At 57.6% G+C, this 17115-nt stretch overlaps 8 protein-coding genes across 8 annotated transcripts; 4 read left to right on the top strand and 4 right to left on the bottom strand.

Moving 5' to 3' along the window:
• Positions 1–95: 95 nt before the first annotated feature.
• Positions 96–3392, bottom strand: KRP23_10898 (uncharacterized protein; the record flags this gene model as incomplete). The annotated part of the gene is made up of 1 exon (XM_067881391.1): positions 96–3392. The coding sequence occupies one exon, from the start codon at positions 3390–3392 to the stop codon at positions 96–98; it is 3297 nt and encodes a 1098-aa protein (XP_067740706.1).
• Positions 3393–4519: 1127 nt separating this feature from the next.
• KRP23_10897 (uncharacterized protein) lies at positions 4520–4885 on the bottom strand (the record flags this gene model as incomplete). Its single annotated transcript, XM_067881390.1, has 1 exon — positions 4520–4885. One exon carries the CDS (start codon positions 4883–4885, stop codon positions 4520–4522), a length of 366 nt encoding a protein of 121 aa, XP_067740705.1.
• Positions 4886–5132: 247 nt separating this feature from the next.
• On the top strand, positions 5133–5692 carry KRP23_10896 (uncharacterized protein; the record flags this gene model as incomplete). The annotated part of the gene is made up of 4 exons (XM_067881389.1): positions 5133–5244; positions 5313–5360; positions 5446–5484; positions 5544–5692. 4 exons carry the CDS (start codon positions 5133–5135, stop codon positions 5690–5692), a joined length of 348 nt encoding a protein of 115 aa, XP_067740704.1.
• Positions 5693–5983: 291 nt separating this feature from the next.
• On the bottom strand, positions 5984–8183 carry KRP23_10895 (Long-chain-fatty-acid--CoA ligase ACSBG2; the record flags this gene model as incomplete). The annotated part of the gene is made up of 3 exons (XM_067881388.1): positions 5984–7757; positions 7831–7979; positions 8055–8183. 3 exons carry the CDS (start codon positions 8181–8183, stop codon positions 5984–5986), a joined length of 2052 nt encoding a protein of 683 aa, XP_067740703.1.
• A 1333-nt stretch (positions 8184–9516) lies between these two features.
• On the top strand, positions 9517–10752 carry KRP23_10894 (UDP-N-acetylglucosamine transporter UGNT1; the record flags this gene model as incomplete). The annotated part of the gene is made up of 4 exons (XM_067881387.1): positions 9517–9884; positions 9953–10019; positions 10092–10125; positions 10226–10752. The coding sequence occupies 4 exons, from the start codon at positions 9517–9519 to the stop codon at positions 10750–10752; spliced, it is 996 nt and encodes a 331-aa protein (XP_067740702.1).
• Positions 10753–10846: 94 nt separating this feature from the next.
• On the bottom strand, positions 10847–13142 carry KRP23_10893 (P-loop NTPase domain-containing protein LPA1; the record flags this gene model as incomplete). Its single annotated transcript, XM_067881386.1, has 2 exons — positions 10847–10923; positions 11000–13142. 2 exons carry the CDS (start codon positions 13140–13142, stop codon positions 10847–10849), a joined length of 2220 nt encoding a protein of 739 aa, XP_067740701.1.
• A 515-nt stretch (positions 13143–13657) lies between these two features.
• KRP23_10892 (Vacuolar protein sorting-associated protein 27) lies at positions 13658–15922 on the top strand (the record flags this gene model as incomplete). The annotated part of the gene is made up of 1 exon (XM_067881385.1): positions 13658–15922. One exon carries the CDS (start codon positions 13658–13660, stop codon positions 15920–15922), a length of 2265 nt encoding a protein of 754 aa, XP_067740700.1.
• Positions 15923–16179: 257 nt separating this feature from the next.
• Positions 16180–17106, top strand: KRP23_10891 (uncharacterized protein; the record flags this gene model as incomplete). The annotated part of the gene is made up of 1 exon (XM_067881384.1): positions 16180–17106. One exon carries the CDS (start codon positions 16180–16182, stop codon positions 17104–17106), a length of 927 nt encoding a protein of 308 aa, XP_067740699.1.
• Positions 17107–17115: the final 9 nt, after the last annotated feature.

Here is a 17115-nt window from a genome sequence, read left to right as displayed (position 1 = left end):
CTCGCGAGCATCACTATAAAATACTGGCAGTAGTATAGTACTACTGACCGTGGCGCTGGATCTGGCGCAGCTACTCTATGCAGGCGATTCAGGCTCTAGTCATGAGCACTCCGGATCTCCTTCTCCAAATCTTGCATCTTCATACCCACGCGGCCTAAAGAGGAGAGGGAGCTGCGATACAGCGCATTTACACTGCGATGAGCTGGATTCAAGGTCTTGGAGCTGCGACGCGGTGCATCCAAGCCGCTCTGAGCACGAGACTGCGGTTGGTTGGCACTTCGTGAGCTCGACTGGTTTTGGTGCTCGTCAAAGACGGCAGCACCAAGTGGCGCCCACTTTGAGGACGTGTCCTCTCTCCGTTTCACCGATGCGTTGTTGTCCATAGCAATGGCGCGCTCCTTTTCAATGCGCTTCTTTTCGTCTCGCTCCTTTTGCAGAACACCTGCGATGTTGTTTACCACGTTGCGCATCGCTTCTGAGACGCGCAGTGCTTCGGTAAGAAGACGGGAGCACTTCCGCTCGACGTCGCTCACCCAGCGCGGCTGGTCCTTCGTGCGATCGAAACCACGAGAGGCTGAATTCCAGGCATCACCGTACCTGTGGTGCAATTCTTGAGACTGCGTCATAAACTCACCCCAACGCTCCGAGACCAAGTGCATCCGACCAATGTACTCGTCCAGTTGCAGGATAGCAGCCTCGTAGCTCTCGTCCCTGCCACCAGCGTTGACTGTAGGGCCACGAACGATGGGACTGTCCTCCCACCGCTTGTATGTCTCCGAAATCATGTACTGGGTCTGCTCGAGCTGCTCTAGCAACGTTTGCTTCACCTCACCGAACTCAACACGTCGTTTCAGCTGCTGAGCGTGCTTCATGACCGCAGCTTTGTACTTCTCGTCGCGGTCAGCAATCGCATCCTTGTACATGTCAATGGCCTTCAGCAGCTCCTTGTTCTCTCGAATCGCGTGCATATACTGCTTGCGAACATGCTCGGCAGAACGTCGGCGCTCCTGAACTTCTTCGAAGAGCAAACGGTTGCTTTCCTTCAGGCCGTGATAGTCACGCTCCGATTCTTCACGCGAGCCCTTTTGGTCCCTCTTTAGTGCCTGCATATTGCTAGTCGCCAGGGAAAGTGCCTCCTCTGCTTCTGCAGCCTTGGTTTGAAAATAATGAATCTCCTCTTCGAGTGATCGATGTTCGTCCTCTTTTTCCAAGCGCAGTTCCTCATACCGGATAGACCACGTCTTCTCCGATGACTGTTTGGAATCCTTCGCGTGGAAAGAAGAGCGCTCCAGGACTTCCAGCTTGCTTTGACTTGACCGCAATTGAGTCGACAAGCGATCAAGCTTAGAGCCCATCAACGATGATTGCTGCTTCCAGCCCGTCTGCAACGCTGCAGCCTCTGCCTTGAACTCGTTCTTTAAAGCGGAGATGGCCTCTCTTGCCAGGCTTACCACGGACTGGTGTCGACCGTCACCGATAGCCCGGCTGCGGCTCATTAGCAACGAGCGAAGTTCCATTTCCACAGCCTCGAGCTCTCTCTGTGCTGACGAGCTATCATTTCTTAATGCGGACGCCGCTCGCTCTACGTCATCTGCTCGTCGTCGTTCCTCCTCCAGTTGCCGCAACAATCCAGTCTTCTCCATTGCAAACTGATTGTGCCATTCTGTCTGCTGTTGTCGAGCTGCAATGCTTGTCGACGAGCTGGCCGACACCGCTTCAGCTAATTGACACTCCAGCTCCTGCAAACGAGTTGCACGTCGAGTCAACTCATCTTCACACGCAGCCAGCTGCTCCTGGTACTCCTGCACTTGAGCATGTTGCTGTTCCATCTCCTGCAAACGGGCCCCACGGTGAGCTAATTCATCTTCACAGTCCGCAAGTTGCTTCTGATAATTCTGCACTTGGGCAGACTGCTGTTCCAGCTCCTCTTCATAAGCCGAAAGATGCTGATGCTGCTCCTGTGAATTTGCAGCCTCCTTGGAGAACCTCTCCTCGCTATCCAGAACCTTACGCTCCATCGCCTCCAGGTCCAACTGGAAGGCCGATAACTCGGTACGAAGTCTTCGGTTGTCTTCTTCCATTGCCTGGCGATCCTTTTCCAAAGCCAGCAGCCGTTCGTTTGACGTTTGCTGGCAACGAGACTCGGCCAAGTCGCACTGCTCCTTCATCCGGTGGGTCTCCGCTTCAGCATGTTCCAATCGACTCTCCAATGTCTTGAGCTTCAGTTCCTGCTCATGCTCCAGCTTGCGTCGTTGATGCAGCTCGGACTCGAGTTGGTGAATCGTGTCCATAGTAGCCTCCCGCTCAGCCTTGAAGCTCTCCAGCGATTTGTTCTGCTCTTCACAGGCTGCTGTCAGTTTCGCATTCTGCAGACGCAGCCGCTCCGTCTCGCCTGCAAGTTGCTGCCTCTCGTTGGTCATACGCTCAATCTCTGCCTGCAGTCTCACCCGCTCCTGCTTAATGCTCTCGTTCTCCATCGCGAGCCGCTCCTTGTCAAAGTGCGTCTTTTCGCGGTCCGTCAGCAGCCTCGTGTGCTCAGTGCGATAGTTGTCGCTCTCGCGCTGTAGTTGCTTCATCTGGTGCTGCACCTGCTCCTCCATGCGCTTCAGCTTGGCCTGGTAGCGCGCGTCCTGTGTCTGTTTCTCCTGTCTCATGGCCTCCACCTGCACCTGGAGTGTTGCAAGTTGCTCTTCACGCTGCTTGGCAAGCACCTTCCAGTGCTCCGCCTCAGCTGAGAGCTTGACGTTGGCCATTTCCACCTGCTGCATGTTCTGCTGCTCTCTCTGCGTCCTGAGCTCCGTCTCTCTCTGGTCTCTCGTCCTCGCGTCCTGCAGCTCCTGCACCTGGTTGCTGAGTGTAGCCACAGCGTCTCCTTGTCTCTGCAGCTGTTGCTCCAGCTCCTGTGCCTTCAGCAGACTTTGCCGCTCCCTGTTCTCCGCCATCTCGAGCTCGTGTCGCCATCTCTCGGCGTCCACGTCCCCGCGCGCTTGGATCATCTGCTGCAGCTGCGCTTCAGCATCTCTCTGTGCGTCTTCGCGAGCGTTAGCAGCCGCCACGCGGGCCTCGTGCAGCTGCGCGTTGAGCATGTCGATGGCCTCTGTGGCGCGGATCATGCTGAAGTTGCGCTGCTGTAGCTCGTGCTCGCGCTCCTCTAGCGCGATGCGCAGCTGTGCCAGCTCGTTCTCCAGGTCCTCGCTGGTGAAGTCCGTGCCTTGCTTCACGCGCAGCAGTCGCTCCTCCAGGAAATTGATGCGCAGCGCCTGGTTGAAATTGTCCATGCGTAGTCGCTCGCGCTCCGCCTCTTGCTCGCGCAGCAGCGTCGAGTGCTCGCGTGTGGGCGTGGGCGATCCCGAGAGCATCCCGCCGCCGCCGTCACGCTCCGGGGTCTGCATGGGCGGGGGAGAGAGGCGATCTCCGCTAATGCTTTGGCTCGTTACTATTTTTGTGTGGGCGGACCATGCAAGCGCTTGGTGTGCAGTACCCTAACATCGTGTGGTAGACACTGAAGTTGCAACGGATAACGGACCTGAATCGGCAGCTTGTTCAGTAGCTTACATGTACTTGCCTCGAGGAGGTCGCTCGAACTGTTGCTGCAGTTAAAGGAGGTGAGACGATGGTGTATGGGGCGACACGTTGCCGCGTTGCAGCCCGCAGTGCCAATGGATGCAACTCCTGATGTTGAAGTTCAGCTTGGCGCCAACACTTTCATTGGTCAGTTCAAATTTCAAATGGCAACGCTCACTTGAGCTTTCTGTTCTGTTGGATTTTGGTTTAAGAGCTGGATTATGGTTTAAGAGCATATTCCGTGCACAGGAAATCGCTACGTCCTACGACTGCCAGATTGTACTGCCATGGCTTCTCTGGTCTTAAGCTTACTTGACGTCCAACTTACCAGTCAATTTTGTGGTTCCGCATCGGGCATTGCCGTTCTCGACTCCAGGATCTGCGCTGTCAGCGCCCAGAAAGCTCCTGCGGCAGCGAGGTATTGATGACGCCGCTTGCTGTCACTTCCCTTCGCACACGCCTCTAAGTTATCCGCGATGAAAGCCGATACGAACTCGATGGAGTAAAGTCCGCTCATAAGCACGACAAAGCGGAGTTCCAGACAGGCCTTTGCAACGGCATCGTGCACAGCGGCTACCGCCCGTCCGTGCAGAGAATTCAACTTGAGTCTAACAGTGTCAATGGAGACTTTCATCACACCGTCTGTCAGCAGTCCACGCGCAGATGACATGGTTTCGAGAGCGTGGAGAAAGAGGTAAGGCATGTCGTTTGCCACACTGGTGCTCTTAAAGTGAAGCCTTTCTCGTAGAATCAAATTATACCGGTAAAAGTGCTAGCTCCAATCGAGCATCAAGCTTTTTCATCGCAACTCCACCACCATCGCCTCCAAATCTGCTAGTAAAGTCGTTCATGTTCGTTATGGCAGAGCTACTACTACTCTACTGTTGGCAATCGCTCCATATCTCACTGCATAGTGCTCTAGGAAATCTGCATACGGGTTTTGTTGACGGCGTCCTCAGTTCTCGGTTGGTAAGCTTAGATGCATTAGCCTTCGGAGTCGCACCACCAGCAGGTTGTAAATCCTCACCTGGTTTTGATACTTGCGGCAGCCTTCGTTTAAACGCGCCACTGCCGTCTTCGTCTCCTCGAATTGCTCCTGAAGTAGTTCAATAGCTCGGGAGTTGCGTCGGCGTCGTACTTCATCACGTGGGTGCCTATCCGCGTCTTTGACAAGGAATTGCAAGCCTCGATCGATGCGCTGGAGTTTGGCGCTCAGGAGGTCGTACCACTGCTTCAGATCCGTGCCAGCGCCGTCGAGAATGGAGCGCACGGCCAGCAATTTAGCCAACCGCGCCAGTATAGCGCGGCTAGGAGACTGCATCACGAAAAGGGTCACTGACACCGTCAAGGCCTTTCTCCAAAAAATGGGCAATTCGGAATTTGGCCTGCGTGCCGCGGGTGAAATGCCCACCAACAACAGCCTCGCACGAGAACTCCGAGCGGCATGGCGTACAACTTGTATGACACAAGTTGAAGTGGCTCAGCAACAACATGGGTGCGCTCTGATTGGACAAAACTAATCGCCCTCACTTTCAAACCTACCGACTGAAGCCCAGGAAGACGCCGAGATGATCCTTAACCTGAGCGCGCTGCAGCTGTTGTTCCTGCCGCCCGTGCTGCTGCTGGTGTCGGGCCTGGCGCTCTTCAACTTCCAGAACGCCTTCCGCTTCCTCACCCTGAGTGCGCATTCCCTGTGTGCGCTGTAATTGAGGGCGTAAATCATTAATAAGCGTGTCTCCTGCTCTCAGACCTCAAGAGCTACATGACGATCCCCGTTGTGCAGACACTCAAGCCCTGTACGTACACAACAGCAGAGCCTTGCTCTTCGACTCCATAATTGTCCTATGCCAACGGTTCCCTGTGCTTCTGACACTCTTGCAGACGCTGACAAGCTGCGCTACGTTCTGGAGCAAGTGCTCGGTACGTTCCGGGCGGCTGATGCTTTAGGGTGATGTTCTGACTGGTTACGTGTGCTGCAGGCAAGGCGTCGTCGTTCAAGTTCAACGTGTCGCACGTGCTCATGATGGCGGTGGTGATCATGCTGGTCGCCATCTACGAGGCCATCCAGAAGAACAACCAGCTCCAGGAGCAGCAGCTCAAGCTGCGTCAGAAAAGCAAGCGAGCGTAGGCGTTGATAAACGAGGCAACCGCTGCGAGCATGCTGGCGATGAGAGCGCCGATGTAACAAGCCACAAAAGTTTTGCAACTTATACTCCCTTTACTTATTCGTGAGCACAAGCGAGCTACCTAGAAAAATGCAATTCACACGCAGGTAAGACGCGAAACAGTCGTGTCCGTCGGCCGGTCAGCCCAGACGCTTATTTGCGCGCTCGCACGGGCGCGCATTCGTTTTTGCTCGGCGCCGATGTATCGCATCGGAAGTGGCCATACGCTCTACGGCATGGGTCGAAGGTAACACTTACGCGTAGATGCCCTCGATCACCGACTCGTACTTCTCGTACACGACCTTGCGCTTCAGCTTCAGCGTAGGCGTCAGCTCGTTGCCGTTGATAGAGAAGTCGTGGTCCAGCACAGCGTACTTGCCCACGTTCTGCGCGCGCGACGTAGCGCGACCGTTGGCGCGCTTCAGACCAGCATCCAGGTAGGCCTTCACCTTCTCGTCAGCGCGGGCCTCTGCGACGGTCGTGGCCGAGCTGTCGATCTCCTTCATAATGCTAAGCGCCTTCTCGTCCAGACTGTCCGTGGGGTGGCCCTCCTTGTCCACCGTCACTCGCAGCGTGAACAGCGCACTCAGGAACTTGCGACGGTCGCCAATCACCATGACATTCGACAGCAGAGGCAGCTCCTCCTTGAGCGTGTCCTCAATGATAATAGGGGGAACGTTCTCGCCACCAGCAGTGATCAGAAGCTCCTTGATGCGGCCAGTGATGGTCATGAAACCGTCCTCGTCGATCTTGCCGCAGTCGCCCGAGTGCAGCCAGCCCTCCTCGTCGATCGTGTCCTTGGTCTGCTCCTCGCCCTTGAGGTAGCCCATCATGATGTTACGGCCACCGAAGACAAGCTCGTCCGTGCCCGGCAGCACCTTGGTCTCCGAGCCGTCGATGGTACGGCCGCACGTGCTGATCTTCCAGTTGCCCTGCATACTGCAAGTCTGGGGGCCGCAGCACTCGCTCTGGCCGAAGAATTCGTACACGGGCAGATCCAGCGAACCGAAGTACTCGACAACCTCGCGACTGATGGGCGCGGCGCCACTGAAGTTGGCAATGCACTGGTCCAGACCCAGCGCCTCCTTCACACGCATGAGCACAACCGCATTGGCGACTCCGAAACCGCACGGGGCACCTCCCGAGTTGCCGTACTGAGCAAGGGACGTCTTCTGCGCAGCCTTGTCCTTGGCCCACGTCGCAATGCGCTTCTTGATGCCCGTCGTCTGGGCCGAGATCGACCACATCTTCTCCGCAATCTTCTCCCACACACGCGGAACACCGAAGAAGAACGTGGGGCGCGCCTCCTTGAGCGTCACACCCAGGGAGCCCTTGAGGGCGTCCGGCTGCGCGAAGTAGATCTGCAGGCCGCCGCAAATGGGCAACCAGATGTCGATCAGCTGCGCGGCAATGTGGGACATGGGCAGGAAGCTGACGAGGCGGTCGCCGTTGTGCATCTGGTGGTTGAAGTTGCGCTTGATCATGCCGATAACGCTCATGATGGTCCACACCACGTTGTCGTGCGAGATCATGACGGCCTTCGGGCTGCCCGTCGTGCCGGACGTGTACACGAGCGTGCAGCAGTTGCCAGGCTTCTGGGAGTCCATCACTTCCTTGAGTGTCTCGTCCTTCACCTCCTTGCTAAGCTCCATGAAGTCCTCGAACGAGTACACGGGCACGTTGCTCTGGATGCCCTCGGGGACGACGTCGTTCCACACCACAAGCGCCTTGAGCTTGGGCAGGTTCTTCTCAATGGCGAGAAACTTCTCCAGCTGCTTCACGCCATCGCACACGACGACACCAGAGTCCGAGTGTTTGGCAATGTACTCGCAGGCCTGGGGGGTGTTGGTCGTGTAGATACCAGCAGCCACGCCGCCGGCAAAGATCGCGCCGACGTCGGCGATGGCCCACTCGGGCGAGTTGAAGCCGATGATGCTTACGCCCTGGTAGCGTTCGAGGCCCACGTGCAGCAGCGACTTGGCGAACTGGCAGCACTTGTCGTAGTACGTCTGGAATGAGTATGACGTCCTGCAAGATACACCGATAGCGGTGTTAAAACAGGTGCGACCTCCTACAGATATGGAGCTCTTCGAGCACGTACCACTCGCCGTCCTTCTTGAAGTGCAGCGCGTTGGCCGAGCCGTACTTAGCCAGCGTGTTCTGGAAGGCCTGCGGGGCCGAGATGGCGGGGCGCGCACCGACGCCGGACTCGGTCATGCGGACTTTGACCTCCTCCTCGATCTTCCACGTCTGTAGCAGGGCAGCAACATGTCAGTCAGTCACGGGCTGCAGTAGCGGGGAGGGAGGGGGCGTATCCAGGCGTACCGTGTAGTTGATGGCCATGATGGATGCTGAGCTGAAGAGGGGGGTCGTCTTCCGTCGGCCGTTGGGTTCTGCGTTCGCTGTCGCAAATTCCGCACTGGCGGCAGTCGACGAGGGTGCGCCGCGGCCCATAGTGAGACCAAGAGCCGCGCTCGATCAGCCCTTTGTCTCGGAGTTTGTATAGTGTGCAACTTCTGCGCTTTTCGGCCAATGGGCGTCGTGCGTGGCCGGGCCGTTTCCGATCCCGATCCCGACTTGATCCCAGTCGATGACGCGCCGCAAAGGCAAAGCCATGCCATGCCAGCTGCAGAGAGCACCCATGTTTATTATCCCCGCAGCGGAGAAGCTCGAGTCGCAGGCAGCCGAGTTTCCAGTCGCAGGCAATTCTCGGCAGGATTTGCGTACAGGACGGAAACAAGCGTTTGTCACTCGACCGAGGCAAAGTCAACAGCGACAGTGGGAGCGCGCATGATCGGGAAATGAATGTGTTGAAGGCCACGTCGTGGTCGGGGCGGCCGCCGAACCGGACGTCCGCAAACGGCAGTTGCAGCAGTGAACGCAGGCAGCAGCACCAGCACCAGCAGCACCAGCTTCACTGCCTGTAGGCTTAAACCCAGCCAATGCCACAGCAACAATAGCAGCGCAGGTGTTAAACAGCCAAGCGGAGACACTGACTGACGAGTTTGTCTCAAGAGCGCTCCTGCTCGACAATCCTGTCGTCTGGCATGGTTCTAAATGTGTAGGGCGATACAACCCTTGTTGTTGTTGACCTGCGATCCTGACTTTTAATCTCCAACTTGATTGCGGGCCAGGACTGCCACTTCAACTTGGGTTGGTCTCCGCTTGGCGCTGGCCATTTGCTCTCCGCCGTCGCAGGACGTATCACCCCGCGTATGGTGCGGCCTTCTTGTCTGGGAGAACGCTTGCGAGACAGCAGCGGGCGTTCGCAAGCGCTGTCACCGCCATCGCAGAACGGTGACTCCATCCAGCCGCAGCATGGAATCGCCATGTGCCGCGTCCATGGAGCGACGAGACCGCCGGCGAGGGCAACTCGTGTCACTGGAGGAGTCAACATCGCCGCTGTTTAGTGTGCTTCAGCTTCGTGCCCTTGTCCACTGACGTGTCAGTTGCCGTGGATTGACGCGCGTATTCCAGGCCTCGGCCTCTGAGGCAGTGCTGTGCTGTGCTGCTCGAGCAGCTCGCCTGCCATTCAGTCACTGAGTCGACTTGAGCCGTCACCCGTTGCGTCTGCGACCATCGCTTCCGGCCTTGCAGCCCATGAGAAACACCCAAGGCGGCCGAGACAATAGTGATGCTGGCGCGAATGACTTGATTGCCTTGCTCCACGCAAAGATTTGCATTACAAGTTGCAGCTCTTGCTGGTGCATTAGCTCCCACAAAGTATCCGAGGCCCTCATTTCAAAGTGTCCCACGAGTCGACAAACATAGATAAGCGCTCGAGACGATGAAGGGGACGTCGTCGCCGCGAGCGCTGGTGGTGGCGCTGTGGCCCTGCGCCTCCTACTTGCTGTGTTCGCTGGTCATGAACCTGCTCACCAAGACGCTCGTGACCACGTTCCAGTGGCGCTCTGTGTACACTCTGGGTGCGATCCAGAGCCTTTTCACGCTGGCGAGCCTCGCGCTGCTGTCGACGGCGCAGCGCGTCTTGGCGCTCGTGGCGGAGCCCAAGCAGCAGCTGCGTGCCGACGAGCCTGTGAAGATCAAGCACAGAGGCCCCTCCTACGTGCTGCGCGTGCTGCTTCCCCTCATGGCGCTGCATTTGAGCAACATGCTGCTGGGGTTCGCGAGTCTGCGGGTGGTGAACTTGCCCATGTAAGCGTCGGGCCACTGTCGCTGTCAGTTTGGGGGAGATAGCTCATGCCGGGGTTTTATTGCTGCAGGTACTTGGTTCTGCGGCGGTTGACGACTATCACTGTCATGCTGATCGAGTGGCTCGTGCTGCACAAGGTGCGCCAAAGCCCTTCTGGTGTGTATGGTATGTGGCTTAACATTATGATTATGGTGCTGTCTATTCGATAGACCATTTCGGGATCGATCAAGGTGACGATTCTCGGTGCGAATTTGGGGTTGAACGGGCTGTTATGTCGCCGGATGCATGCTGGTTTCATGATGGCTCTAACGTCTCTGGCATTGAACTTCTTTACGCTTTGTAGTTAGCTCCGCGGGCAGTCTCATTGCAGGTAGTACGGACATCATGTCCGACGTGCGCGGGGGCTACACGCTCGTTTTGCTGCAGAATCTCTGCACTGCGATGTCACTTGCATTCTCCAAAGAAAGCGCGCTGAGTCCGCGCCAGCTTGTGATCCTCAACAGCACGGCTGGTGCAGTTTGCTGCTCAGTGCTTGGATTCATGCTTGAACGCGACGAGGTGCTGGCGTTTCCGTACTTGGGCGACCCGCGCTTCATCGCGGGGATGGTGATCATGTGCAGCATGTGCGTGCTCTACCAGTTCTCTGTGCAGCTCTGCACCCTCCGCACTTCAGCACTCACGACGTCGGTGACGGGCAACATCAAGGACCTCTTCGCCACCGTTGGTGGTTACCTCCTCTTCCCTGATGCGCCGACCCAAGCCGCCAACATCGCGGGCGTCGCGCTTTCCTTTATTGGAGCGTACTCGTTTTCGTACATTCGCTACCGCGCTTTGGTGAGCCCCACGCCGCCGCACCGCAAAGAACTTTGATCGTACCGCCACGCATGTAGATAGATGATAAAACTTTGACACGCCATTTTGTTCAAGCTCGTTTTCGCATTAGGCTGTATCAATAAATCATCATTCACTCCACGGAGCTCTGCGAGCTGACCTCGAAGTGGCTGTCGGTATCAGCATAACTGTGGTCCAATGGCGAAACACCTTTAGGAGACGAGCAACACAAGTTAGCAAATGAAGGGAACCAACGCCACAACACGCAGCAAGCCCAAATACGTACATCCATCGCGCGGAGATGACGTCTGCGACACATGGTCTACATCTTCGTTGGCGTCCGCCATTGACACGCTGTCGAAGTCAAAGTCCAAGCTGCTGGCGCTATCCTGAAGTTGTTCCGGGGCCAGAGACTGCACCCGTCGGGCGATTACCTTCGTCCGCCTTCCAATAGGCGGTAGCTGGTGGTTCACGGGAAGCGCTTGCTGCTGCTGGAGTTGCTGTTGCGCTCGCTTCATTTGTAGCTGAGCCTCTCCTTCAACACGTTGGCTCTCTATAAATGCTTTGAACTGTCTTGAGGCATTCGGTGGTGGGGTTCGACTGGTACCCATCTGGGCAGCAAGGCTCTTGGGCGCGTCAGCGGGCTGGTCTCCAGCCATCCACGACTTTCTCCGCTCCTCGAACCCCCACGTGGGCCGCTTTCCTTTCTCCACCGCTGCGGCAAAGCCCGGCATGTTCTCCATGACGTCCGAAAAGGTGACTTCTGGGCTGGGAGGTGGGAGGTGGGAATCCCAATCTGTGTAATTTGTCAACGGCTGGCTAGCCCGCCAGACCGCCGCTTGACGGATGGCCTGAGAAAGTGAGCGCATCAGCTTTGCGTTGTCACTTGTGCCAGCCGAGTGCTCCTCAATCTCGTCCAAAAACATTCGTTTCTGTGCGGCTAAACGAGTTGGCGTCGCTAGCCCCTGCGGCTGCATTGGGGACACCTGACCTGCAGTGGATGCGTGGTCTCGTGTGTTCGTACCACTGAGCAGACTACCCACAACGGTGGTTTGCTCATCGTCGTCTTCTTCTTCATCGGCATTTCGTTCATCGTCTGCTTCTCGGCCCGCATCTTCCTCGTCTTCTTCTTCACTGCTCGATGAATCCTCACCCTGATGGGGGTCAGGATCCCCAAACGTATCCGTAGTCTGTTCGGCAAGCAGTCGACGAAGCAGCAGCCGCTTGGATACCTTCTGCTTGATAAGAGGACGCATGGCCTTGCGAACACCTTTGCTTGACCAGGCCTTCTTGATTGAATTCTCATGCTCACGCGAGAGCATAACAAACTTGCTGATCTTTTCTTCCACAAGCTTCTCGCCACGGTCCAGCTTTCGAAGTACACGCACCAACGTGCTCTGAATCGTTGCGATACTGCGGTCGACGTTGGTGTTATCGATCTTCGGGATGAGATACCGGTCCGCGTGTTTGCAAAGATGGCGCTGGATGATGCGGATGTTGTCGAAGTGCTTGATGTACTTGTTCTCCTGGGGGTCGATGGTCATGTGGCGTGCGCGCACAGCGAATCGCTCGCGGTGCTTGTTCTCGTTGCTGATGTAAATCACGAACGGGACGCACGTCGGGTGCTTCTTCACGAGCGTCAGCAGGTCGTCCGTGTTCAAGTGCACCCCTTCCACCACGAGCGACTGCTTGCGCTCTTCAAACATCGTGAGCACTCGATCGAGCTTCTCCAGCACCAGCTCTGACTGCATCTTGTACCCTCTCAGCACCATCTTCTTGTGTAATCTCGCCGCCGACATGTCCTCTCGGTCTCCTTGAATCGCCGCCACCATGTCAGGCGACAAGGCGTCTCCAGCTTGGTACGTCGACACGAACGCACACGGGTTCTCCTCTTTCGACGTGAACGACCTCAGTACATGGCGCACCGAGTCAGTGGGCAGTACAGTCGTGAGTCTCAATCTGGCCGCCAATAACGACGCCAACGTCGACTTCCCCGTTCCTGACGTCCCTCCCAGTAACACCGCAAAGGACTGATTTCTCTGCGTGATCTCTTTGGCCACTTCAAAGTCCAGCAAATGATGGGGTTTCACGTAGTCCAATCTGGCTAGGGACGAGTAGATGCACTGATGCAGCAAGTGCCAGGGTAGAGCCACGGGCAGCTGCTGCTTCTCCTCTTCCTGCTGCTCCTCATCGCTATTGCTACTGAACAAACTGTCGCAGCTGCCGTTGCTCTGCCTCGTCGTCAAGTGCTTGCAAAACACCGCGAAGACCTCCTGCGTGACAGTGACCGCGTCCTTCGGTCGGCATCCCATGAGCATGAGCGTCTCTTGCACTCGGTAGCGAGTAAAGCTCTCGCGCTGGCCCTCACGCTTGACGTGTAGCAGTTCCATAGGGTCAGATCTGTCGGCCTCCGTCTCCACGGCGTCCATGGCGGCCGACGGCGCGGGTTTTACGGGCGACGCCACTGGCGACTGCACGGCCACGAATTGGGCTTGGGGTCCGGCGGTGCCCAGCGCGGGGGCGGGGGCGTGGCCAGTCACCTTTGCAGAGACGTTTCCCGATGGAAAATGGCTGCCAGGTCTGGTTTAGCAGACGCACCTGACGTGCTTGAGCAGTCGATTTCATGGGGCCTACAGAGAGTGATTGGGTAAGTGTATGACAGGATGTTGTGCGAGCGAGTGGCGGATAAATCGATACTTCAACGGGAGTCATGGGTTCGACATCACTCTCTCGTATCCCTCGTCTTAATGACATTCTCTGCACCCCCTTTTGTCACCGTGGAGCTTCCTGCGCAAAACGGGACATTTCTGTGCGGGACACGGCTCTCAAGAAGCGGCCACTGCATACTGAAGCCCAGTATCTAATACTAGCGCGCTTCGTGGCGTCGTCGGCACGGAAGTGAACGAACCTCCCCTCAGTATCAAGTCGCGTGCCGGCCGCAGCCATGGCGAGCAAGCGCCTGGACGCCGTCAAGCTGGCCAAGAGCTCGCGCTGGGATGAGCTGCGGCGCCTCGTGGACGCCGAGCCGGTCACGGCGCAGCAAGTGGACGCGTACGGCATGTTGCCTCTGCACTGGGCGTGCACAGAGCCGCAGTCCATCGGCGAGGGCGTGCTGCTGGCGCTGCTCAAGGCCTTCCCGCAGGGCGCGCGCGCACCCAACACGGCCGAGATGTTGCCGCTGCAGATCGCCATCAAGGCGCAGGCGCGTATCGAGTGGTTGCAGGCGCTGCTGGCATCGTACCCGGACGCGGTGCTCAAGAAGGCGCCGTCGGGCGAGAATGCTGTGCAGCTCGCGCGCAAGGCGGCGCTTCCCAGTCGCAGCATTAAGTTGCTGGAGGAGATGTACCACCACGTGTGCGCCAAGGAGGGGCTGCCCGACCAGCTGGCCTTGGAGGAGCAGGAGAAGCTGCAGGAGCAACAGGAGCAGGACGACGAGGGACAATTGCGACCCTCCGAGAGGTTCCAAGCCATCGCGGGCGACCTCCCCGTGCCCCACCTAGAGAGCGGCGTGCAGTACGGACAGCGACAACGCAGACTCAGCAGCACTGCGTCGCTCAAGATGCGATCTTTCTCAGACAACGACTTCTACGCGCAGCAGATGAACGGGACGCGCGGGCCTAATGTCATGCCGCCCGGACCGAGTCCCTGGTCTCCACGCAGGACGACCGAGAGTTCGAGGCCCCAGTCCATGGCGCAGAGGCCGTCGACCACGGCGCGACCCGCCGTGTCGCTGCCGCCTCGCTGGATGAACGCACCGAGCTGCAGCATTTGCGCACAGAAGTTCGGCACGTTCAAGAAGCGCCACCATTGCCGTAATTGCGGCCAGTCCATCTGTCGCGACCACTCGGCGCGTGAGCGCATGAAGCTGCCGCACTACGGACTCAGCGACCGCCACCGCGTCTGTGTAGTCTGCCATGACATGCTGCGCAACGCCAGTCGCCAAGCACGGCAACAGCAGATCACGATGCAGGCTGCACAGCGTGCGGCTCCGCAGACGCGAATTAGTCAGGCTATGAGCGGTGATGCCCGTCGCTCGGACGAGGCGCAGCGCTCACCGCCAGGCATGCTGGAGCGTCACGTCTCGGCCCCGGCACGTGCGTCGAATTCTGGCGCTGGGCCTTACAGACCTGGAAATGAGGCAGCCATTAATGAGCAGGTCGCGACCCTGCAAAAGCAGGTCTCGCAACTCATGGAGGAGAAGCAGCAAGCTGAAACACAGCTGCGCGTTCAGGCCGAGATGCTGAGCGATCCCGATCGACTCACCAACGTTTCTCGCAGCAGCAATACCAGCGGCGGCAGTGCTACTAGCATGCCCATGGCCCGCGACCGGCAGAATTCTCTTCCGATGCAGATGCGCACAGGCTCCACTCCATCTGCTCCGCTCAATGTGGGCCCCGTTCCAAACCCTGGCATTGCAATGTACCGTTCTACAGGTCAACTGCTGAACAGAACGCAGAGTGTAGGCAGTTTCCGACCGACACGAGAGATAGATATCGATAGTCCCAACTTTGATGACGCCCAACCACAGCAACAGCAACAGCAGCCATCACGATCCAATTCAACGGCAGCTAATCCTGCACTGCAAAGGACGACACGGCTTCAGGACGCATTAAACACAATCGCTGCTGTAGAGTCCACGTACGATGACATCGAAGGATCGGACTCGGATATTGAGGGGCGACAGACAGACATTGGCGACTTTCACGATGCCGAGGCAGACGCTGAAGCTGAGACTGAGGCTGAAGCTATCATTGACAGTGCCGCTCGTGAGTACCTTATTGACGACGATGACGACGATGATGATGACGAAGAGGCAGTAGTGGAGGCGGCCAAGGCTGCAAATGGTGCAGTTGATGACGAAGTGGAAGCGGAGAGCGAGGATGAAGTGGGCGGCGACACACTACCGGAAGTGGACGTGCTGGTGAGCCTTGGACACGTCATGATGGAGAAGGGCAGTGTGAGTGCTGCTGTGCAAGCATTCACGCGCGCTGTGGAGATCCGACCGGACGACCCCGCTCTCCACTCGTTGCTTGGTCGTGCCTACTATGCCGATGAAAATCTGGACGCTGCTGTTGCTTCCATCGCAAAGTCGCTGGACCTGGAGCCGTCGGCAACCAATTCGACCCTTTTGGGCAAGATCCTCTTCGAGAAGGGCGACCACGAAAAGGCTATCGCTGCCTACCAGCGATCCCTAGACATGCAGAAGTAGTGACCGCGAGATGAGTAGGTAGGTAGAAGTGTTGGGCGTGCTCGAAGCGTGACGTTTTTCGGAGAGCATCGTCAACCGCAGTAACAGAGATTTCAGACCGATAGATGGTGCCGCAGGGCAGTTGTGAGTGCTTCCTTTGAGCTATCGCGAGGCAGTGTAAGAATGCTATCCATACCGACCAGTCAGTACTATCCGAGTACTGTAGTACTGTGGGAAGTATCATTTCGCTAGTCGAGCGTCGCGAAAGCTCCCTCTCCATGCCTCAAGTTCTTCGCTGCTTCCGGTCGTTGTGGGGGTCGCCCAGTGCCTTGAAGCTCGCTAGTAACAGTACTGCGGGGTCAACGTATGCGTCGCAATTGCTCGCGCATATCCGGCGCCAAGGGTTCGACGGCATCGAGGCGAGTCTCGGAGATCTGGAAGCACTGGGCGGCACGGATTTGGTGCTGCCACTGCTAACCGAGAACGAGCTGGAGCTCATTGTGGGCGTCTACTCTGGGTGGGTGGACTATGAGCTGCAGAAGCTGCACCAGCAATACGAGGGCGTGGAGAACCATGTGAACCGCTTTCGAACGCAGCTGGAGCAGGTCTGCAGCTTCAGGCAACGTCCTGTTCGCATCAACGCCCACTCCGGGTGCGACCACTGGCGACCGAGTGAGCAAATGGAGTTCCTGCGTCGTGTGCACGATATTGAAAGGCAGTTCGGCTGCGACGACATCCTGGCGCACGAGACGCATCGTGGCCGCATGTTCTACTCGCCGTGGCCCACGTTAGCACTGCTCGAGGAGTTCCCGAGCCTGAAACTCACGCTGGACTTCAGCCACTGGTGCGTGGTGACGGAGCGGCTTCTGGACATGCCGCAGGACAACGAGTGGCTGCTCGAGAAGGTTGTGCCTCGGGTCCGACACGTTCACGGACGCGTGGGGACCGAGCAGGCGGCTCAACTGCCGTATCCTAATGATGGAGAGCTCTCGCGCAACGAGATCGAGCGGTTCCAGCGACTTTGGGACGCAATCTGGACCAAGCAGAAGGACAAAGCTCCCACGTTCACACCGGAGTATGGACCCGTTCCATACGCTCCGCGCCACCACGAAGATCGACAATTCGAAGCGTACAACGTCGACGAGCTCTGCGCTCAGCAAGCCACTGCCCAGCGCGCGGAATTCGAGCGTGTGGTGCAGGCGTAGACCCCCAAT

This window comes from Phytophthora ramorum, assembly GCF_020800215.1.
Source record: "Phytophthora ramorum isolate Pr-102 chromosome Unknown Phyram_PR-102_s0011, whole genome shotgun sequence".
NCBI lineage: Eukaryota > Oomycota > Peronosporomycetes > Peronosporales > Peronosporaceae > Phytophthora > Phytophthora ramorum.
Note: the sequence above shows the minus strand (reverse complement) of the source record. Positions and strands in the feature narration are given on the sequence as shown.